At 27.6% G+C, this 26,274-nt stretch overlaps 1 protein-coding gene across 1 annotated transcript in view; it reads right to left on the bottom strand.

Moving 5' to 3' along the window:
• Nucleotides 1-559: 559 nt before the first annotated feature.
• Nucleotides 560-26,274, bottom strand: part of LOC122717439 (mucin-17) — a 114,410-nt gene continuing 88,695 nt past the window's right edge. The window contains exons 2-3 of the mRNA XM_043941493.1: nucleotides 10,151-10,204; nucleotides 560-7,824 (exon numbers count right to left, since the gene is read on the bottom strand). Of these exons, the coding sequence (XP_043797428.1) occupies nucleotides 560-7,824; nucleotides 10,151-10,204 (7,319 nt within the window). The remainder of the gene's footprint in view (nucleotides 7,825-10,150; nucleotides 10,205-26,274) is intronic.

The raw sequence follows: 26,274 nt of genomic DNA, 5'->3' as shown, positions 1-26,274 counted from the left end.
TAGAACAGGGTATTGTTATCGACCTATATCTGCCGGCGCGATCCGTTGTCCAACAAACAACCATAGACAAAAGAAGTACCATGCGTCGCATGTGAGAACTTGTCGCGTGTGGGCGCGCGTGCGGCGGCGGATTCGAGGCTATGTTAATGAGATGGAGAGGAAAGAGCTACAAGTGGAAAGAATCAGGAAAGAGATGAAGAAAAGAAAGACTGGGAATGCGAACAGGACGTGAGATGGACGTGAAGAGAGCGAGATGGGTTTTTTCGATCAACCGAAGCTGCGAGCTTTTCTTAAGGCTTTTCCTCTAAGAGGAAAAAATTTCTTAAGGCATTTCCACGAACGAAGAACAAATCTTCGTAAGAATTCGATCTGTACGCGAGACGTATATTATCTTAGAATTCGTTGCAATACGCGAGCATAAACAAGCCAGGGAAAGGTCATCAGCTTCGGTCTAGGTGGGTTTTTTTCGTGATAGATTTCGTGATGGACATTATTGAATGATGATAGTTAAGGACAGAAGAGAGGAAGGATTATCTAACGACATGTGTACGTCTGGATGTTAGGTGTGGATAGACGTGGAAATGTGCCGTCCGACGTCACCCACTACGCTCTCGAGACTTTGTGTCGGCGCGTGTGTGTCCAGCGAGTCCTCGCTTCCCGCCAGGACGGTGATCTCCTCCAATCCTTCGTGCAACGAGGGCGGGATAGATGGTCGTACTTCAACGATCAAATCATTGCTGATATTTCGTCGTTTTCGGGATGAGCTGGCTGTGTCGGTCACTTTCACGGTGCTCAAAACAGTGCTGAACTCCCCTGGCCTTCTACCGGATACGTACAACGTTACCACACTGGACTCTTCTCTAGGTGCGCTATCCTCTTTTCTATCGTTCGATTTGCCCCGGCTATTCCTCGTTCTGGACGACTTTTGATACTCTTGAACATCTTCCTCCTCGTCAGAATATTCATAGCTATCGTGTTTGTAATCTGAATCAGCTGGCTGATGCCTTCTCTCGACTTCACCGGGCAAAGTGTTGCTCTGGGTGAATGGAGGGGCAGCGAACAGAGGGTCCAATAGAGGATTTGTTTTCTGGGGCTGGGGCTGCTGGAGCAACAATAACAACGAGTTCAAATTCGCAGCTGGTAAAGCCGCCGTAGGTGTGACCACTACCGTGTCTGTGATGAATTCTGTCGCGGTCACTATGTCCGTCGAAGTGTCCACCAGAGTCGTAAGGATTTCCTTGCCACGAAAAGTGAGCGGGATCACAGTACTCTGTTGTTTGGTAATGGTAGTCACATACGAGGTAGTACGAGTATTGTATTGTGTGGATGGTGTACCTTGGGGTTGAAGTAAGGGATTCGCCTGGCCTAACTGACCGAGAAGTAATTGCGATAGAAGAATGTTTGCTAGAGGAGCATTTCCAGGGAGAGTAGGTTGTACCGTGGATACCACATTTTCTACGGAATAGACAGTCGAGGGCACAATTACTGATTGTGAGGCCCTTCGACCACCTAGGGTGGTCAACGTGTAGGAGACACGAGTGGTCGGCGTCTCGTGAAGCAAAAATCGGGTTATCTCGGTCTGACCTTGAGGATTTGTACCGGTTATCTCACTAACAATCACCATTAATGGTTTGCCGTCTCCACCTGTCACTGTACTGTATTGAGATGGACTTAGGACTTCGGTACTAGGTTGCGCGGTAATGATATTCCTGTGCTCTGTAATACCATTGTTGACCACGGGGATTGTGACTTCAGTGGGCACGTAATGGGTGACCGTAATGGTACCGTCAAAGTCTGGATACACGGTGGGAGCTTCTCTGATATCCTCCAGAGATCCTCTTGTTCTACTGGAAGAACCTCTTCTATTACTGTTTCTATTGGGAGTTCTCGAAGAACTGCGACTAGAAGGAGGTACGCGTCTCGTACTAGTTGATTCTGAGGATTTATTCGAACCATTTCGCAATCGTGGAGACCTTACATTATTGTTGTTGGATCTTCCATTCGATCTAGACATAGATGAATTGGGTCTTTTGTAATTCGATCTGCTAGAAGAAGTTCCGTCTTTCTCTCTTAGTGTAAACTGTCTACCATTACTAGAAGTTGATGTCGGTTTTATCCTGGAGGAAGCGCTTCTTTCACCGTTACTCCCCTGTTTCGATCTATTTCTAGCCTTGTTCTGATTCAATTCTGCAGAATCTGCTGATGTTTTCTCAGGATTGTTGGATGACTTCGTTGGAGACCTGGATATTGTTAGAGATCTTCCACGATTATTGTAACGAGCAATAGGCTTGGAATTAGATTTTGAAATTTCTTCTTTGCTGGATACGTTCTCGCTCACGTCTGATTTTTCTTCAGACTTCAAACTTGACTGAGTCGGCCTTCTAAATCTATTAGTCAATGATCTTAATTGACTTGCCTGTCGACGTATTCTTCGTCTAATGAACGGTCTGATTTGTACAGTGGGTCTAATGGATTTTCCAGAACGACGATTGATCCTGTCTTCATGTTCAGAACCTTCGTAATCATTATCAACTATTTCCTCCACAGGCTCATCTTCGAAATTCTCTTCCCCTTCAGTTTCCAAATCCTCATTAGGCTCTATCTGTTCCTCGGGTAATTCCTGTTTTTTTCCAAATAGGCCTCGAGGCGGAAACAATCCAGTATTACTTTGCCTTGATCTCGTCGATATTGGAGTGTTTCTTCCATTGGTTCTAGTATTAGTCACTTTAGGAATAGTCGGTGAAGTTGGTCTATTCAAATTTCCGTTTCTTCTTGTAGTCGTTGGTGGTTTAGGCGTTGTACCAGTTCTTCCAGAATTATTCAAAGCAATTGGCCTACGGAATCTTAGTAAGGGATTTGTGGATTTTCTCGATGATTCTGTAGTCGTCTGCAGAGGCGTTGTCACAGTTTCACCATCTTCCGCATCATCGGTATAAGGAGTTTCCTCAGTAATCAAAGTAGTCGTTGTGAATTCGTTAGCATCGTTCTCTTGATCATCATGTTTAACCGTTGATTGACCTCTTAATAAAGTAGATGACGGTCTAATCGGTGACCTATATCTGGTGGAAGCTCCAGGAAAAGCAGAACTCGAACCACGAGATGCAGGTCTAGCAGATGATCCTCTAATGGATGTCGATCCTCGTCTATTACCTTGAAAGACCGAGGATGGAGATATTCTGGACTGAGGCCTACCTCTAGTACTTCCGCTTATGGTCGAAGAGTATGAACTGGCTGTGTTTGGAGAACCTCTTCTTCCAGCAAATCTTCTGGAACCAGATGGAGACAAAGTAGAGGAATATGGACCTATCGGAGAACTAACTCGACCTCTAGATGAAGCGAATCTATTTCCTTTTCCAGCTAATGTTGCGGTTATCGTAGGTGTTATGTCTGTTCTAGTAATAGTTGTTGCACCTTGAGCACCTTTCCGTTTCGGATTAAACGTAGGTCTGTTTCTAGATGCAAATGGTCTGATTACCGGAGTGAACGTTCTTTTTCTAGTAGAAAAGGTCAATCTGGACTTTTTCTTAGAACTCTGTCCATCTTCCCCTTCTTCATCTTCTTCTTCACTTTCCTCGTTCTGTTCTGAATCTTCGTCTTGATCTGGAGATTCTGTTGTATGTTCTTCTGATAGAGACGATTGAATCACTGCAGGCGAAGGTGAGATCTCCGGGATCTCAGTAGGCTTGGTAGGTGGTAAGGTCGAAGTAGGTAAAATATTTTCTGTTGGAGTGGCAGAAAAGAAGCTAGAAGTACTCTCTATGATCTGAGCGTATCTACCCTCAATACTGGTTCCAATCACTTTTGATTGATAGAATGTGGTAGTTCCATTATTTTCGATTTGTCCTTGAATTAACCTTACTAAACCAGTTCTGTGACCATGAGTAGGTAAAATAGTTGCTTTTCTCTCCTCGTTTATTTTTGTACTCGAAGTACTTTCGATGACTTTTGCATACAGACCATCTAATAATGTTCCAATTTGTTTCGTGGTAAAGTAAATCGTAGTGATTTCATCAGCATCTATCACGGTACCTTTATTCATTGATAAAATACCTGTTAGCAAGACTGGAGTGGTTACAGATGATGGTAAAGGTGGTGTCTCTATTTTTGTTGAACTTTCCACAATTTGAGCGTATAATCCATCGATATATGTGCCATGAATGTCCGTCATATAATGAGTGGTAGTACCATCGTTAACTTGGCTAGATCTGATCGTTGAGATTAATCCAATCTTTGGAAGTTCGCTAGTTTTTGAGAGTGTAATCGATTTCTCTTCAGTTGCTATAGTTTGTTTGAATACTGGTCTATCAATTGCCCTGCCGGTTGCCTGTTGTTGAGTGACAATAACTTCAGGTATGGAGACACTTGTGACAGTCTCCAGTCTGCTGTTCATAATCGTTTCGTTGCCAATATACGAGGTTGTGTAATAAGTATAAGTAGTATAATATGTGGTAGGTTCAGGTGAAATCGTTGTGGATTCTACAGTATTTTCGAAAGATGGCGAAATAATGTTTTTAGAAGTTGTAGTGTCTAATTTTTCCTTCTTGGAATTTTCAATAGAAATAGCAGCTGAAGGTGTCACTTCGTTATCAGCAGTGATTTTGGATTCATTTTCGTTGATTAGACTATCACTACTATCCTCAATGTACAACATCGTTGGTGTATAAGTTATGATTACACCTAATTCCACAGTAGGAGTAGGTGACACTCCTGGAGTAATAACATTGCTGACAGTTTCTTCACGACTAGTAGTAATAGTATCGCCATCTTTGTAGAACGTTGTCCAATAAGTGAATGTCGTGAAGTATGTAACTGGTAAAGTACTCGTCTCCATGGGTACTACTGCTGTTGGCCTGATAGTTTCAGTTACCACATTGGTAACGGTTTCTAATCGACTCACCACATTTGATTCATCACCTTTGTACATTGTTGTGAAATAAGTGAAGGTAGTGTAACTCGTCTGAAGCAAAAGTGTCGGTACTGGCTCTACCTCATGATGATTCGATTCTGAGAGTTCTTGATCCTCGGGAACCGCGTTTCTCTTATCCATCACGTCTAATACTGTACCTCCTCCAGAACTGGAAGATGATACCACGTCAGTAATCATAGATCCTAAAACTTCTCCTTCGACTGGTGGATTTGGTGTCACTTGTGCATTTACTTCGAAACCTCGAAATAAATTTTCTGTAATTGGTTGTTCTTCAAAAGTACTTGGATATTCTGTTGTAGTCTCTGCTTTAGCCTCAGATACAATCGTACTCTCTTCGTTATTAGTGGTCCCGTGTTGTTGAACTTTTTTGGCAAGAAGAAACGCTTCTTCTTGTGATTTTTGCCTTTGAATAGCTTCCAAATATGCCAAGATTTCAGGAGGAGGTTTTTTGATTGGCTCCTCTGTTGATGGTTTCTCAGTTTCTTGGACAAGTGGTATTACAGCGGTTGGCTGAATAGTTTCTGTTACTACATTGGTGAATATTTCTGTTCTTGTTTCTACTTCTGTTTCGTCGTCAACAAATATTGTAGTATAATACGTGTATGTTGTGTAATAAGTCTTGATCTGTTTCCTCATTTCTTCAGTCGGTAAAATTGGAGTTGGACTGGGTTCGATTTCAGGAATTGTTTGTTTTGTATCTTCAACTTCTTCTTTTTCAATAATTATTCCCGATTCTGTTGGAATATTCTGATCAGTAATGATATCTTGTTCTTGCAATGTTGTAAGAGTATCCTCTGTTGTTTGTTCTAAAGTTGTTGGATATCTTTCAGTCTCTTCCTCACGTTCAAGAGTCGTTGAAGACAAAACACTGTCCGAAATTTTCGTTGGCAATATTAAGGTAGATTCATCTTTCTCAAACAATCCTGCAACTACCGCAGACACTCCATTTGGACCAACAGTCTGAGTGATCACATTCGTTTCTATGACTTCACGACTGGAGATGCTGGAAGTACTTTCCTGGAAGAAGGTAGTTAAATACGTATACGTGGTATATAGAGTCTTAAAGATCAATTCTATCTCTTCGTCCTGTTTAGTGGTCTGTTCCTCTTCAATTGCTTGACTATCAGGAGTGGTTTTAGTCAATATAGGTTCAGTAACGGCCGTAGGAACAATGGAAGATATTGTTTCACTTGGTAGAATAAGCTCCGTCAAATAAGTAATATCTGAAGACACAACTTCTCTGGAACGAATAGAAGTCGTAGTCTGATCGCCATTAGGAATGAAAAAAGTGGTGTAATAGGTAAATGTTTTGTACATTGTGGAAGGAAGGAGTCTGGTAGCTAAAGAGATTTTTTCTTCTTGTTCAATGAACCCGTGTCCTTTGTGATCCTGTTCAAGATTGTTCTTCGAGCTACCACCTTTGATACTACGACCCTGAGGATCTCCAGGAACTATATCATTAAGGATCTCATCATCTAAGATTGGAGCAATCGATTCTGTGGTACCAAGCACTACTCTTCGTGCGCTCTCCAGAATATCTTTCAATGTTGTTAATGCAGAATCAGTGGTATCTTTGAATGGAGTAGTCAATTCATTCATCTCTGGTGGAACTTCCTCACTAGTAGTGATTATTCTCGGCGTGGTGCCTGTTGTCATTTGCAATGTGGTGTCTTGTTCTTCATCAGATTCAGTAGCAGTTGTTCCATAATCCATAATAGTATCCTCGGTATCATAAATAGCAGTGGTTTCATCAGGGAAAAAGTATACATTCGATGAGGTATGGATAATTTGAGCGTAATTCGTACCAATATAAGTACCGTAGATCAGACTCTTGTAATGAGTAGTGGTACCATCCTGAGAAGTAGTAGAATCTAAGACTTTCAAAAGTCCTGTTGGCTTCACTGAATCAGTTTCAATATCTGGTATCAGAAGAAGAGGTTCCGTGGACGTCGTTGAAGATTCTTCGAATTCTTCTGTAACACTAGGTTGAATATTGGCTCTATTGATAGCATCCAATAGAGGATCACCCGTTTCACTATGCGTGTCAGACGTACGTCCAGAATGTTGTTTAGTCTTTTCTTGGCCAATAATTACGCTAGTAGGTCTGATCTTTACAATCGCAATTCCATCGTCAGGTCTTAAAGTCGCATCACCTTTAATTGTAGTAGCTGGACGACCAATAGGCGCTGGTGACGTACTTGGTGAGAAAACTATAACCGTTTCACCAACGGTAGTGGTGAACTCGGCAAATCCATGATACGTTACGGTTGCTAGAGGTTTTAAGTCCAATTTCCTCTGCACGGGAGCTTTGGCTTGAGGCTTGAAAATTTTGGGTAATCTGGGTCTAAAATTTTTTGGCTGATCCTCTTCGAGATTATCGAAATTATTGGTTACGTATTCGTGCGTCACTGTATAAGTCGGAAGATTGTCAGCAGGTCTGATCTTTGCAGGTTTAAATCTTTGTGAATCTGATCCCATTTCTCTCCTACTAAATATATCATTCTCTCTAGATAATTCATCCAACTTCATCGAAGACTTTTCCCCACTCTGACTATCAGAATCTTCTTCTAACCCAGAATGTTCGATATCCTTTAAAGCTTTAATGGGTGCGTTATCAAGGGCCATCTTGAGTTGCCAATCATCGATAGTTCTCGAAGGATAAACTACATATGGCGTAGGAGAATCTGGCGTAGATTCTTTATCATAGAATACCCTACTAGATGTGGCCAATATTTTGGCATATACACGACCATTATCCAATGTGGTACCGAGTATCTGAGTGGCGAATTCCGTACTGGCGCCATCTTGGACGAAAGTTCGCGCGGTTTTCGTTAACAAACCGACCGGAGGAATAGATTTGCCGGGTCGTGCCGAGACTAGGAGGACCGTGGTTACACCTGGAGACGATCATCAAGTATGGAACATCAAGAGATAGTTCAGGATCATTCAAAAGCACCAAGGGATAATCGCCGCACGGAGAGCACGTGATGAGCGTTATATGAATTTGCATTAATAGTGTTCGTTATAAAAAATAAAGAGATCGTCCAAGTCGTATATGGTTATTATTAAGTCATTGAACAGTCAAAATCGTCAGTATCGGTTTCAGCCATCGATCGATTTTTCATTTTTTTTATAAAAATGTACACATGTATATTATTTTTTCCCCGGTTTGTTTGTTTGATTTGATATTTGCATTAGATAATGTAGGTCGTCGGAGAGACGGAGTGGCGGGCGGACGTTGGAGGCAGACGGCATCCAGTTGTTGAGAAGAGTTGTAGGCGAGGAGCAGGCGGGAGCAGTAACAGAAACAGAAAAAAAGAGACAGACGATCTTAGTGGACAAGTCATCCTGTTATATATTATAGCTTATAGAGAGCAATCTGCTACGTCCCCGTTTTATTATTATGTATAGTATTCTATACCCACGAATATCGATTTTCGATTGTTACATGTTTACGAGCCCAGAATGGTCGTCGTTCCGTACCATGCCACCGAAAACGGGACTACGTGAAACGTGCGCGGGAAAATATAGACAATAGAAGACGCCCAGACATTAAAAAAAATCATCGAATATATTATATATATATTATGTATATGTAGTATAATATTTACAGCTCGAGAGACCTGAGAATTCGTTCCAGAATTTTGCTTATTATGATGAAATGGAAACTTTTTTAATTTATTCAAAATTTATAAGGGCAATTTAAAAAAATTCTAGATTTAATATTTATATTTCGATAACATTTGAATTTGAATTAGAATATTATCTTTTGAAAGATTTATGTTATTTATCTGTGACGAATAGATATGAAAGTTATGAAAAATTCTATCTGTAGATATTAATAATAATAATAATGATTTTTTTTAATGCGATTATAAAATTTTTAATAAAGTTGCTGCTATTAATTTAATTTAAAATTATTTTTATACGAAATGTTATATGAAGTTATGTAACAATATTTAATATTTTTTATTGTTATATATAAATATATTAACAATTTCTTCTTATATAAGTAAGTTAATTTCAGAGCGCAAAGAGAAGAAAGGTGAAAAAAATTGTAATATATTGAATGTAATTGCAACATATGAATATATTGTAATATATTCATTGAACATTTTACATAGTCGATTCTAACAGCTGAAATAAACATAAAAGTTGGTATAAAATTGAGACTTATTTATTAAATTATAAGTAATTCAATTTAATTAGATAAAGTAAAAATTTGAATTGTTTATAACTTATTAAATAAGATAAATATCTCAATTGATATTTTTGTATATTAACTTTTATCTCAGCTTCTACAATCCATCTTTCAAACATGTCTCATGACAATATTAATATCTTATATATGACTATAAACTTAATCTTTTCAAATATTAAGTATTATTAAGTATATTAAGTTATTCATGGTCTTAAATATCATAAATTCTCTTTTGAAAAAAAAAAAATGACTGACTCTTTACACCATTGCTTAGATCGTAAACTTAACAAGTAAACTTAGAATTGTTAATTTCAATAATGAATTTATTCGTATTGATTCCCATAAATAAATTGCCTTCATATATTCAGTTATAAACATACCATTATTCATTCTTCATTTAATTCTTACTTTTCCATTTCGTTTTGCATATTGTCAAATTGTATTAAATTTATTCATCCTATTCCATTTTTATCAAATTGATTAATCAAATCTCTCGAGACTTCGTATTTACTGTAAGTCATTGGTCAACAATTTCGAACCCATTTACCCATGGAAAATTAATAATGCAAAGTGACACGAACAAATAAAATAGAAAAAATAAAATAGTATTCGAAGAATAAGAAATAAAATAAAAAATAAAATAAAAATAAAGAAACAACATAAATATAAGAAACATATACGTATTTCAAAATAAATATAACATCTGATTATGTACACGGCCGCACCTCGCGTCGACACGCACAATGCAGGTTTTTAGAGACAGAACGATCGGTTTTAACTGCGAGAAGAGAAAGGTCAGACAGCGGAGACAAGAGAAGAAAGCGAAAGAGAAAAATGTTGTCGATAGAATTACACTCGAAAATGATAATATTAATTCTTATAATGAAAGATATAACAAAGCTAACGAAATATTAAATTATCTTGATGAAGAAGAAAATAAAATCATATTCGAGAGGAATTCCAAAGGAAATAAGTAAAAATTAAATGCAGATAGTCACAATTTCAAAGGATGGAAGACTTACCTTGCAGATCTCTCTCTATCCTATCTGGTCTGACTTCTGTTAACGATCCATTATCTGCAAACAAAAAAATATATTTTCAATATATTCATATATTATATTATTTATATACTTTTAAAATTTTTTTTTAAATATGAAAGAGTGTGGATATTATTAAAATTTTTATGTAATTTTATATCATTATTATATGTTATTATATTATTTTAAATTCGATTATTTTTTTTTCTATCATTCTTTTCTTAGGAAATTTTATAATAATTTATATTTAATAATAGTGTTTTAATGATAAAAAAAGTTTTTATATTTTTTTATCATTTTAATATATAAATTTCAGTGATGGGAATTCATATGATTATTATGAAAAATTATACTACATTTACCTTTATAATATATATCATATATATTTTAATGATAATTATTTTTATAATATTTCAATGACACTAAAGAATTTTATTTTTTAATCTTTTAACAATGATGAAAATTTTCTATTATTATATATAAAAAAACAATTTGTTCATATATAATTCTACAAAAAATTTATATATTTAATACCGATCAAGAATATTTAACATTTCACATAAAAGAAGTAATATGTGGTGAAGGAATATTCTCGAAGATCGATATAATATCGATATAACAAATACATAGAAATGAATGATTATTATAAAAAGATATTCTGAAAAATATTATTTTCTTTAATAAAAAATCTCGTTTAATAATTCATAGTAATGCGTAAAAATTATAAAAACATATTATAAAAACGAATAGCTTTAAGCAATATAATTAACATAAATAAATATAATTCATAATAGCTCTAAGCAATACAACTAACGTAGATGCTAATTGCTCTACAACATAATATGATTTGCAAAATAAAACATTGAAGGTCATAATTATTTTATATATTTTATTCTATATTCTATATTTTTCAATAAATTTATTTATATTTCTAATAAAAATCAGTTTTATTCATCTACTGTTAAACTCCATTTTTTATATGAAAGTACATATATATATATATATATATATATGCAAAGAATATATAGAAAATATATTATATAGAAATATGTTTATTTAAACTTTGCAAACAATTCAACTAATTTATTGATGTAATATGTATTTCTAAATATACAAAATATCCTATAAATATTTTAATATTTGAATTTTATAAAATTTATTATATGAGAGAATATATAATAAGAAATACATAAACATAATAATTTGTTCATGTTTTCATAATAATTTTACAAAATTCAACTACTTTACTTGAACTATCTACTATACTATAAATTAATAATTTTTAGGCATATATGAGTTACTATTTTTTTATAAAGAATAAAGTGTTTATAAAAAATATTGTAATACTATGTATATTACATATATTGTAATACTAATATATTGTAATACAAAAAATATTTAACACCATTTTAAATAAAAAGTTGATTTTTCAATTTTCACATGTTCTCTCACGAAAGAATTAACATATTTATTAAAAATTAATAAATTAATAATAAAATATGCTTTTCTTTACATTCAATTTTCATTAAAAAGTATTAATAATAAAAATTGAATAAAGTAATAATAAAGAAGAGAAAATTAAGAAATCAAAATGAAACATTCTGTATTCTATATAAATAAAAGAAAAAAGAATTATATTATTATTATATATAAATTCATAATCATTGTATTAACAAATTATAAAAATATACAAAATGATTAAAAATTCGTTTTCATTGGATAACTATATAATATTGGAATGAACACTGCTATCTATTTTATATATTTACAGAAACATTATATTTACTTAAATTATTATACATAATTTACGATAAAAATTTTGAAAAATGTATAAACAAAAATTAATAAAATGTGCATGATATAGAACAAAAAATCCAGAATAGAATATAATTTAAATATATTTATAAAAATCTATTTTTGCATAAATTAGTTTAATAATATATAAAATAATAAATAATAAATAATATAAAATAAATTAAAAAATTTATTTCTATATAATATTAAACAAGAAATTAATTTCTTGTAATTTCATTTTTATTATAATTTATAAATAAAATCTATATAAGCATATGTTTATTACACATATACATATTATTATAATATATTTTTCTTATTTTTAATTAAAGAATATACTGACAAAATTTTCTAAAAAATTTGACAATCTGTGTTTTTCATTCAAATAATTTACATTTAAGTAAATAAATTTAATTGATATGAGTTTATTATTCAAATAATAATAATAAATAAAATTTTTGTTCAATAAATAGAATCATTATAGATCATTTATTTTAATTCATATTTTAATTCTATAATTAATTCTATTAATAATTCTAATAATTATCACAGAAGTTATAATAATTATAACTTAGTTAAAAGTTAATAATCACAAAAGTTATTTTTTTCTAATATAATTAAATTATACTATATCTAAATTACTTGTTTTTCTATTACTTTGTATTGAAATTAATGTTAATTGATATTTATGCTGTTATAGAAAAAATTGTTTTACACATATCTTATTTTGAAATTATAAATTATTTACGTCATATGAAATTATACATATTTATATATTTTTTTTATATATTATTTACATNTTTATTTCATTTAATAGTACTTATTTTATTTATTTTATATTTTTAATGATACTTTAATAGTTAATAGAACTATTTTATATTATGAAAAAAAAAAATGATGAAAAAATATTTCATTATGAAATAAGAATATGTGTAAATATTTTGTAGCTACTATACATGAAATATTCTAGAAATATATACGAAATATAAAATATATGCAAAGCATACAACAAATATTTTCAGTCAGATAATTAAGTACATAAATCATCAAATACATAAATCACATAAATAAAATTTTAATGACATCATTTTGTAATGTTATCTTCTTCTTCCATTTTCATTTTTTATATCCGATTATAATGAAACATAACAAAAAACTACATATCTCATAAATATCTCATAAATCATGAATAATGATGCAATGTCAGCTTAACGCCATTCAGGTTTCATTCTTCAGAATTCAACGACGACAAAGTGTACCACGAATCGTTTTAAAGTAGGATCTCGGATTCTTCTTCGCAAAATAAGTAAACTAGCGAGGAGACAAAGTCTAGATTATTGCATGCGTGGAATGAAGACGGAGATCGAATTGAGAAACATTGAATAAGGTGTACGTATGGGAATGAGAGAAGAAGTTTCTTCGACGATGCTGAAGATGTCGTTCAGAGGCCGCGACGTACAGTTATCTGACCGACTCCTTTCTTCTTCTCGCGAGAATGTTTCCCCTTTCGTCTCGACTCGTGCCACGTGCACACTGATTTTAAATTTTTAAATTTATTTTATGCGCACTGAGTTTCGCGCGAGTTTGATCGATTTGATTATATTATTATATAAAGTAATCTATTTTATATTATTCCCTATAAATACAATTATGTATTATTATTTCTCTAAAACCGAATTATTTGTTTATTCAAAAAATATTTCAAATAAGATTCTGTTTTTTAAATAAAAGTATATAATTGATTAAATTCAAAATACAAATTAAATTAATTTTTTTAATTATATTCTTTAATTATCAATTGATATATTATATTTTGCTATGAAAAAAATTGAGATGCTTTAACTTCAATTTTTTAAAAATCGCATGGAAGAAAGGAAAATAGTATTTTTGTCAATTTGTAAAATTATTTTCAAAATAGAGCAAATCCTATTTAATAATGATTTTAAAAAATACTAAAAAAAAAAAGAATTTCCAATGTTATAAATGTTAATAAATAAAAATAAATTCAAAATTAAAATTCTAAATTCTAAATTAATTTCAAATTCATTTCAAATTTCTTTAACTCAAAGCTCAAAAGAAGAAATTAGAAAATGTTACAGAAAGTATATTTAATCTAACCTAACTAGATAAACATAAAAAAAGATACAATTATGAATAATTTAAAGTTCTAGATAAAAAATCCATTATCTGAAAAATAATTTCAATGATGACCACCAATCTTAAATCCAAAATCAATCCTAAGTTAACAATTTAAATTTTTTCACTTTCATTTCTCTGAATCAATAAAAATACGATTGCAAATGATGCGAAATTCTATTGCAATACTATTGTCAATGTTACAATGCCAAATAAATGAAAAATAAAAATTCAACTAAAATTCAATTAATTCGTTTCTCGTATTATGGCATGCCTGCATGATCGAACTAGTGTCATTAAATCGAACACCGTTGGAACGCAGCCGATCGAGCGGATTCTTTTCTGGAGACTAGTATTTCATTCATTGGTTAAACTCGATTTGACGAGTTTACCAATTTCGTAGAATTTCGTTCGTCTTGAATAGCCGTCTTCAGTGACCCGGCCTGCCCTACTACCTGCCTCACCTGTTCGCTCCCCGTTACCTTTTAGCTCTATTCGAATCACTCTTATGTAGAATCTTACGCAAAATCGATCATCAAGTTGTTCGCCAAGACAATATTTATAGTTATAATTCGACAATAATTTGTTACATAGTGTGTTCGGTTTATCTATGAATAGCAAAATATATCGAAAAAATATGAATGATACGAAAAAATGTTTGAAACAAAAATTGTTATATTATAGTATAAATAGATATTATTAATATTATGCAATTAATTATTTTTCTATAGATAATGATGAACAGACATCATATGAAGATCAATTTTAATTTTTTAAACGAAACTATATTATTTTTATTGCGATACAATTGATTATTTTTTACAAAAAAGGCTATTAAGCTATATATGTGAAAAAATCTTTAGTTTAGGAAATATTGTAATTTGAAATTCATAAAAGTTTCGACTATATATGAATAACAAGGAATGCATGAACATACTATCATTTCGCATGTTTCTTGTCTTTCGTTTTTTGAATTATAAATTATAATATCTCTTAAATTAAAGATTTTTCGATATAAATAGTACTTCTTAATTTTTTTAAAGAAATAATTAACTGCATTAATTAGTACAATAAAAATTATAATTTGATTATAATTTGAAAAATTAAAATTGATTTTTATATAATTTTTATGCATTCAAGAGAAATTATTATATATTATATATTTATATTATATAAATATATATTATTTATTTTTCTTCTGATATTAATTTTATTTATAAAATATAATAAATGAATATTATAAACAAAATTAACTATATAATAAAATAAAAATTTCTTACTATGTAATATCAAAAATTGGAAAAATTCTGAGTAGTTTATCTATGGAAAGAGGAGGAGAACAATATATTATATGACATTTTGTAGATCTTTTCTTCAATTTTTTAGATAAATAATAGCAATTTATCAAAAAATCATGAAAAAACTTTAATATAGTATTATAGTTTTATATAATTGAATTTAAAATAAAATTATTTTACAAATAAATATGAATAATTTTACAACTAAATATGACATATATATATATATATATATATATATATATATATATATATCTTGAATAATGCGAAATATTTTTTTATATATTACTTGAATATTTAAATTTGTTTTTTAAGTTTTATTTGAACTTTATTTTTATAGCTGCAAAAGAATCTACTAATGATTATTATTTAAGAAAAAATTTATCAGAATTTGTCATTTATTAATATTGCCAATAAATAATTATATCTACATCTTCTTCAAATGTAATAGAAATTCTATTACAAGATATTCCTATATTTAAGAGGAATATATCGTAATATATCATATCCATTAAAATAATATAATAAAAATAATAGGAGAATCACATATATATAATTTATTTTAATATATAAAATAAATATATAATAATCAAAAACTAAAAAAAATGTAAATGTTTTAAAACGATAGCACTTAATTCTCTTTTTATATGAGATTTTTGTATTATTTTGCAATAAATAATGTATAAAACAAAAATAATTCCATTTTTGTATTGGTATTTCGATTTAACACAATTCAAATAGTAATATTTTTAAAATATCTTTTAGAAAAAATATTATAATTATAATTATCACTTTCTAGAACAAGATAAGTTACAAAATGATAATGAATATTTAACTAATATCACACGCGTGGGCTTTTTATTACTAATATACTGTTTTCTTTGAAAAAAAATATAAATATGTATATATTTTAAATATTTAAAATAAATTTGTTATTCGCATTAAATTTTTAACTCCTATATTTATTCATACATTATGCTTTTTCTTACATTTCTTTACACAATTTTTTTTTACCGCAAAATAAATTTTAATTATCTTTATTAATGGATTGATAGAAAATTATTTTCTTATTTCTTTTTGTCTCAATAACATTTGAATTTACATTTTTTTTTAATATATTTTCAAAATTATTTTTAAAATATTCTTACGTATAAACTCCGTGATTTTTTTAAATCGCCTATCATTTAATAAATATTTAAATAAGTAAAATTAATTTCTGATATTCGAATTAAAAAAAAATAGAGAAAAATTTGAATATCAAATCCAACTTAATATGGAAGGGTTTATTCTGAAACCAAACAATCAATTTCCCTCGGTTCATGATCACAGTTATTCTACGGAAACTCATGTTTCAAACGTTCCCAGAGATTCGCATTTACACTCGAACTCTTTTATTACAACATTACAGTGCCCACAATATTACGGCAAACAGAGCGTGTAAACTATCTTTCAATATTATGGTGGATGATTATGAAATCTTGACCAACTGACGATACTTATTCGTTGAACAAGATCGATCAGTGTCTTCTTTAATTGCCAAGTATTCGATCTTTAACAATCTCTGCGAGTTCTTTTGATTAATGTCTCATGAAATTATCAATATAATGATGATCTACAGATCTTCTAGAAAGTTATATTAGACAAACTAAAAAGAACATGATTGAAATTGAATAAAGAGATTAAATTTGCATAATTATGCTATTTACTAATTTTTTAATGTTATTAAGACATTTTTGGTTATACTGAAATATATATATAAATAATAGCAATTTATTTTAATTTTATTTCTTGTTACTTTTATTTAATTGTAATTGAAATTATCTTAATATTATCTGATAAAAAAAGAATAAATAATTCCATAAAAAATAATATTTTAATTTAATTCAGATGTTTAAAAAATTATAATTAATTTACAATCAATGTTTAAATCATTTTGTGTTTATAATTTTAAATATTTTTTTACTTTTTACTTTACGATTCCATTAAAATTGCTTTAATTTTTAATTAATTTTTAATTAATTTAAAATATTCTAATAAAGTCTTTTTAGAAAATTGATTTAGTAATTTTGAAAATCACTAAATTATAATATTAAAAGTATTATTATAGAATAATATTATAGAATATTATTATAGAATAATAAATTTTTCATTTCAAAAAAACAGCATTCAAAAATTTAAAAAGAATATTATTATACTCTTTGAAAATAAAGAATTTTTTTTAAAAATAGAATTCTTAAAACTAGCGTTCTAATAAATTCTTAAAGAGGAAAAGGATTATTTTATACTCTTCATATACTTTCCATTCTCAACATATTTTACAATACATACCTCTAAAAGTACTCATAAAAGTACAATAAATACAATCTCTTTATATTTCCTTAATTAACTTTCTTAATAGTTCTCGAATTCTTTTTCAAAATTTGAATCTTTTCAAAATTTTTTTTAAAAAGAAATTTAAAATTTCAAGAATTCAAAATTTATCAAAAGATAACGGGCAAAAGTTGATGGCGATCGAACAAGATGACATCCGGTTACCCAACCGGTGGCCACTTCTTGGTAGTCAACCGATCGAGATCGACGTACTCTCATGGTTCGAGGTCATCCTCGTCCAGGTGCATTGGGTCACCTGGTCGACTCCGTGTTGCCCTTCTTTCTCTGACGTTCTGGCCTCAGGCCAATCGGGGGCCATTTCACAGTCGCTGCCAAAGGGGCCACGATGTTGTTCAATGATTGATAACAATCCTTCATTGATTTTCGTGTTTCGTGAATAAAACGGAAGAAGATAATTATATATTCATGTCGAAATTATAACAATTATAATAAATTATATTTCTTTGAAGAGAACTTTAAAATTTTTTAGTAAAAATTGCTTAGTTAAAAATTAGAAGAAGAAGAAAGATAATTTTAAATTAAAGAAGAAGAAAGTTAAAAATTATAAGAAGATATTTTATAGAAACATGAATATTGCTATTTAATTTTTTTTATTATTGATATCAATTTAAAAGTTAATATCTTTAATATCTTATAATATAATATAAACTTATATATATGTTCATTACAGGATCTAATTAATTAGATCCAAATATTTTATATTTAAGTATTTTAATTAATTTATTAATATATGATACTATTAATATAATGTCATATTAAATATTATGACTAATTAATATTTGATAATATATAAATTAATATTTGATAATATAAAACTGAAATATAAAATACGAGAAATAAATATTTCATTGAAAAATAAGAATATACAAATATTTTCTGTAATGTATGAAATAGTTAGAAATTACTATTTAATCAAGAAACATATAGAGTATATGTAAAACATACGAAATATACAAATATATTTTTAAAATCTTTTTATAAAAACCTATCTATTTAATAATATGTATTTGATATCTTTAATATTTTAATCTTAATCTTAACAAAAATTTAATTTCAATTATCATTAAAAAATTAACCAATTATAAAAAATTTATTAATTTACAAAAAGCAATTAGAACTCTGAATTTTTTTAATGATCTGAAAATAAAGAATGTTTCAAAGGATACTTTTAAAAAGTATTATAAATAAGAACCAATAAATATTATTTTATTATTATAAAAAAAGAATTATACTTCAAAGAATGTCTTTATAAATGAATACTAAATATATTTACTATATATTAATAAATCAACTTTATAAACAGTATTATATTTTAAAAAATATTTAATATTTCTTCTTTTGCAATTATGCTTCAATTAAAGACTAATATTTATTTATCAATTTTAATATTTTTCTTTTGATGTTAAATAGATATCAGCGAGAGCAAGAATAAAAAAATTGAAATGTAGAATTTATCGGTGTAATTGATTATTACATTCTCGATTATGCGATTGCAATTGCATACACGTTTGAATTATTTTTTTCGCTAAATCAAGAAAAATTCCTCGGGGATTCTATTTACCAGGAATCTCTTTTTTTCTGTTTTCAGGCATGTATAATCTTTCTAGAAAGGAATTCAGTGTTCCAGGTGAATGCATAAGCGCTTCATCATATTTCTTCTTCATAACGGAGATCGATAAAAATGGTAAATAAAATTAGAGCGTATTAATTGAAAAAAAGATTGCAACTTTGTCTCAACTTGAGAATTTAGTGTTAGGAGAAAGGGAGTTTAAAGTTAAATAAATGCAAAGTAATTAATAAATTTTAATGAAAGGCATCTTGAAAAAGATTTTTTTTAAATAATAAAATCGAGAAAGAATGATAAATTAATAAAATAACAATGAAGCACAATATTGAAATAAATAAATAATATTGAAATCTGTTATAAAAATAAATTTTAATTTCAATTAAAAATAATCATAATCCACAAATTATAATTGATATAGAATTTGATGATTATTGATTATGCTGAGTATTAATGATTTGTATATTTTTTTTTGTATATTTAAAAATGCAATTTTTCTATTTAAAATATTATATAAAACAAATGATAAATTGGAACTCTTCAATAAAATTAATTAGTGTGATATGTATAATTTTATAATAAAATATATATAAGCATATTNTTTATTAGATATTATAGTTACATTCATATAAATAAAAATTTCTTCAAGATAATCAAGATTTTATTATTTGCATAAAAAATCTTGAATAAAAAAATATATTTTCCAAATAAAAAAAAATTTTTTATTAAATGTTTTCTTTTTTTTTATTTAAACCTCTCAAATTTAGTTATTTAATATACATTAATTTTCGAAAAAATAACAAAAATTAGAATTTTCCATTATCTTTTTTAACAATAATAATACATATTTTATATATTTTTTTAAAAATGTATTACAATAAACATGTAAAATTTTTCCATAATTTGAGACTTTTCAATTTTTGAAATAAAATATTTTTTTCAAATTTCGCAATTGTATATTAAGAAAATATAATTATAAAATGCAAATAAATAAAAAAAGTAAAATTTTTTTGAGATTTCCAAGTATTCAATAACTTAACGTATCTATTAACATATATATATGGTTCATATTGGTTCATTATAGTTCAAAATTGAATTATCATTGCAAAAATCACCAAAATCATATTTCATATTTCACGAACATAGAAACGGATTAGAATTATCTAAAAATTACATTTAAAAACCAGAAAGAGTATTTGAAGTAAATACAGATAATATCAAAAAATATATAAAAACGCGTCCTTCCTTATATCTGTTCTATTTTAATCCAACTTCGAATCATTTCTAAGCCTCTTTCACGTTTCGTACGAATTTTATGAACAATAAGTGGATCATGAGACAGGTATCATCGAACGTGACTATGCATACACGATGCATGTCCGTTTCGCGCGGACGAAGTTACCGACACGTTGACCCTGAGGAAAACGTGTCGCAAGTTTCAACAATCTCGCCGACGCGACAACGTAACCCACTTGACTCGTTCTTCAATTGAAAACGCGAGATCTCACTTTCCGATGTGGGCGATGTGTTTCTCATTCAATCCATAGACGACGTAATGGATATACTCGATTGATATTTTATGATATTATATATTGATATATTATATTTTTATTTTTATTATTGACAACAAGTTATAAATGGGTGCAAGCAACAAATAATTAATAGCTTTGAAAGCTTTTTTACGTTTTTTATTGAGCGAAGTCGGAAAATTTTTTGTAAAAAAATTAAGTTAGAATTATAAAAAAGATTTTATTGTAACAGAAAATTTTTTATCCAAATTCTTTTACTTAAACTAGAATTTTGTATGACTTATTTTATGAGAGTTTCTGCATATATTATAAAATACAAAATTATTCTAAAAATAAGATTTTAAATTTTCAGTAAGGAAATTAAATTAAAATTGCAAAAAAGATCTTTATTTTTTTACTTAAGACAGAATTTTGTATTCAAATAGAAGTTTTGTAATTCAAATAGAATTCAAATAATTTTTAAAGATAAAGTTTGAAGTATTTTAAAATTTCAAATATTTATAATGAAATTTCTGGTATCTGAAATAATAACGAGACATGATTGTTATTGTTAAAAAAATTTTCTATACTAGAATATTTCAAAAAAATAATAATAATTAGAAAAAGCAAAATATAAAATAATAAATGAAATATTCTTTTATTTATTTATAAATTTTTTCTTAATACTAAGATATATACATTTTTTAATGTATTAAATATTAATTATATTCTTTTTATTTCTCAAATGTCATCAATCATGTCAATTCTTTTTTTAATGCTATAAATATAATGAATACTTTACAATGAAGATGTATCTTCATTATATTATTTTCATTATATCTTCTAATTCATTATAAGAATTAAAAAATTAATATTATAATAAATTATAATAAATTTTAGTATAATAATATAGTAAATTAACAAAATATAATAATAATAAAATAAATTTTAAATAGTAATATCCAAATACTATAGAATAATGGAATTTTCGGATGTTAGAAGTTTCACTGTATTAAAATTGAGGAATTTAGTTTGTATAAAAGTTTATAATAAATAATGATTATTCGAAAAAATTTAAATTGAATGATGTACTTTTGCACTTACAAAATGCAATTAAAATCTAATCTTTGACTTATTGACAAATGTGATTTATTGACAAAATTTTTGTAATTCTCTGTTAAAAACTCATAGTAAGATGATATATCATTGCGAAAATCGATTAAACATGAATCAGAAAACAGAAAGGAGCAATCCAATAAAATTCTTCGATTTGATCTTTCGAAATTGTAGATCTAGTTGAATAGACGAATTACAACATCAGTTTTGATTTTAACTAGTTATAATGTTATTAATTAACTGTACGTTCTGTCTAAGGAATGTAAAATGTCTAAACATGTGTACGTTAAATCCTAGATGATGATCATCACTTGCTCAATAAGTTTTCGCAATCGAGACATCGTATATATTCATTAATTATGACTAGCGATTCGAAGGGTAGTTTTTTTTTCGTCAAAAGAGCAATCCAATAAATTTTTTCGTCGCTTTTTTTCTATTTTTCACGATAAAAGCTTATTGAGTGACGTAATAGCACTGTGAACAGTGGAGATAATTCAAGCGTTAAGCTTTAGAAAAGGTCAGTCCGGTTTTCTTATGTAATGCTAACTCAGACGTTTTGAAACATGATTTTCTACTGCTCCTTTGAGATGCTGATAGAATGACAATTTTATAGTATATTATATTCGTAAATTATATACATTTTGTATATATATGATTTTTATTTAATTGAAGTTTTCTTTAAATAATATTTTTATTAATTATAATTTTAATGAATAATAATTTAATGAATAATAATTATTTAAATATCATTAATAATAATCGATACTTTCTATATATTTATCAAAGTTGTACTGCTATAATTTTTCTTAACTTTCTTTTATAAGATCTTAATAAAGTGGAAATTTTATTCAATATTATATGATTATAAATTTTTCTTTATTTATGACTTTTATTCATTTGATGTTTTTTTTAAATCTTTTGAATATTGATAATCAATTTAATTTTTTCAATATTAAAGCTTTGTCATTATCGCTATTCGTCACTATTTTTTAATAAACTTTATATTGTGTTTATCAAGATTCTTTTCAATTCTATAATAATAATCAATGTTTATATGAATTTCAAGATTCATTTCAATACAAAAGAAACCAATAAATTTAATAAGTAATAAGTAAAACGCAGAACAAAATATATACAATACATAATATAAAAATTCGATTGAATCATAAACTTTAAAATTAAAGATAAAAAATTTTTTTTTATTTATTTTCATCAAATAACAATCATATACATAGAAATGTTAGAAACAATTTATAGCTTAAATATGTTTGAAAATAATGAAATAATATATTTTTGAAACTACTGAAAAAATTATTTCTTCGATTGCTTATTGGTTGCATTAGCAAACAAAAGATTATTTTCATTGTGCAATAGGGATTTTCCTGTTCACGGAAATGCAGACCGTGTCGTGAGGATGTAGAGAATCGTCGAACGCATTTGTTTTGCATGCTTAAACCGCAAAAGAACGTGAAATCCTGTACATCCAACGTACGGAGCAGGTTCGACAGAGAAAGTGTTCAATCGTGGGAACAATCGTGTAGTAACAGCTATCATCTCGCCGCGCTGTTAATTTCAAAATCATCTCGAGGATGCTTTAAACACTGTTTTTTTCTGTCATTTTAATTATGCATTCGAAATTAAATAAATGAGAATTTGAAATATTCTTGAAATAGCTTTACATTTTGCTGGAATTTTATAAAAATTTCTCTGAATGTTTAAAAAAGAAAATAATGATATTAAATTTTTATTATTGTAATTTCAAAATCATCTTGAGAATGTTGTACTTTTTCTGCCATTTTTATTAATTATGCGTTCGAAAATAAAAAAATAAATAAGAATAGATATATGAAATATTTTTGAATATTTGAAATAAACTTTATTATGAATGTTTAGAAAAGAAAGTAATAATAATATTCAATTTTTATTATTGTATTAGTACATTTTATTAATAAAGTTTTTATTAATAAAGATATTTTATTAAGAGATCGAATTGTAATACACATAAAAAATTGTATTTAAAGTACAAGTAATTATACATATGATTAATAGAATCAATTTGTAAAACTATTTATAATATAAATTATACATAATCAAAATGATATAACGAAAATAATTATTTCTATTTTAATAAATATCAATGTTAATTTTGTTAAAAATATTTGTATATTTTTATTGAGAATAAAAGTTTGGAACATTTTTATTTCAAAAATTGATATTTAAATATCAATAAATAATAAAATCAAAAATTGAAAATTTGATTTTAAATAGGTTTTTATATTAAATCTTCTTTTAATTTTATTACTTGAAATTAATGTTACAAATATTCATATTAATTTTATTTAATTCGATAGATTTTTAACAAAAAAATTTTTTATGGTAACAAAATTTAATTATTTTTTAAATTAGATTTTAAATTTTCGATTTTATCTAAATTTTCAATTGCTATTATCTATTATATATATCTGCTATTATTGTATTCATTTAATTCTTTATATATAATAATATATATATAATTATATATATAATAAAAAAATCATGCAAATAAAAGCTGTGAAAAAGAATATAATATATATGAAAAAATAGAAGAATAATTTCAAATGTGAAAATTATATAAAAATTGAATAAAACTTTTTACAATTTTAATGAGATATTTTCTATTTTAAATATTTATTTAAAATACATACATCTCTTGTTATTTAAATTTTAGTGTTATTCAGTTTTATTCGTTGCCACTTTCTGATAATATCTGCATTCTTTTTGACATGAGACTAAAATTAAATTATTTTTATCTTACTTTCATATTCATTTTTTGATTATTTTTTTATTCAGATGATGCGATCAAAACATTTAATTCTCCAAAATTCAACTTTAAATACACATGCAAATAAACGATAATTATAATATAAATATTATTTTCAAGAAAAAAAGAAAACTGAATACAATTTGAATTTTCTTAAAAATATAAAAATAGAATTCTTATTATTTTTTCTTATTATTTTGAAATCGTATTTTACAAATCTTTCATAATTTTATTTTTATTTTTAACGCAATAAATAAATCATATTTAGCGAATATCAAAGATATTTCTAAAAATCCAAAACAATATAAAAATGATCTCTTCTAGTGATCTGACATTTTCATCTAAATCTTTCTCTTTCAAAATTTCTTAAAAATTGATCTCTCAATTTCATCTTTTATTAATCTCGTCAATAATAACTTCGATGTCTTTCATGTCAATATTGTCGAGAAACGAACATTTTTATATAAAATCCAATACCCTGAATGGAACCCTGGTCTTGCGATAATTGCTGGAGGGAGTCTCTGGTGGAAAAAGGCAATCAGAAGAGAAGCAAAAGGTAATGGCGGACATGAGGACTGTTTTTAACGGTATTGCTCACTACTCCAGTTCGCGCAAGGCACGGACTAAGCATCCTTGTCCAGACTTGAGAACATATATAGAGTATTAAAAAAAAATTATTTAATATTCACATAGAATATAGTGGATATAGTATTGAATAAAAAAGTTTTAATGAACATAGATCAAAAACTCAACCGTTTCCGAGATATATTTATTTTTTATGTTAGTATCATGATTTATTTATTATTGACTTCTATATACCGCATGTGATATTTTCGTCAGAATTTAAATATCTATTTTTGAATGTTCTCGTTCAATTTCCATGCATATTTCATAATAGAATTGTGCCAATTTTTTATCTATAAATGATTTAACAAATCGATTTAATGAATGATTTAATGATAAAAGAGTTCTTAAAGAAAATATATGTATATGGAAATGGAAGGAAGAATGAAACATTTAACATTTGAATGAAATATATTAAACATTTTTTGTAAATATCAAGAAACTAATAGTAATCATAATGCTAATACAAATAAAAAATGATTATATCTCAAGATAATAAGTTTTAAGTTTATTATATATTTATTATATATTTATTTAAATTCTCGATATATGTTTATTAAAGCTTTTTATTCGTTATATTGTATTTTGTGTATCATATGTGCCATATGAATCTTAATTTCTTTTTTTAACATTTTATATATCGTTTGAATCTCTCGATGACAAATCATCAAAGATCGAGATATATTATAAATCGTGATCGATCGTGATGGGAAATCACAATCAACGTATTGAGCTAATTTTTTATGAAACTTGGCGTTTAATAAGCCTTGATAAAACGTGAATTATTGAGTAAATTTAATTTGTTGAAAGATTTTAATAATCTGATTTATTTATTGAATTGTTCTATGTGTATTAATAATTTATCGAGTAATGTGGAT

This window comes from Apis laboriosa, unplaced genomic scaffold (genome assembly GCF_014066325.1).
Source record: "Apis laboriosa isolate Shangri-la unplaced genomic scaffold, ASM1406632v1 scaffold50_cov145, whole genome shotgun sequence".
Taxonomy (NCBI): Eukaryota; Metazoa; Arthropoda; class Insecta; order Hymenoptera; family Apidae; genus Apis; species Apis laboriosa.
Note: the sequence above shows the minus strand (reverse complement) of the source record. Positions and strands in the feature narration are given on the sequence as shown.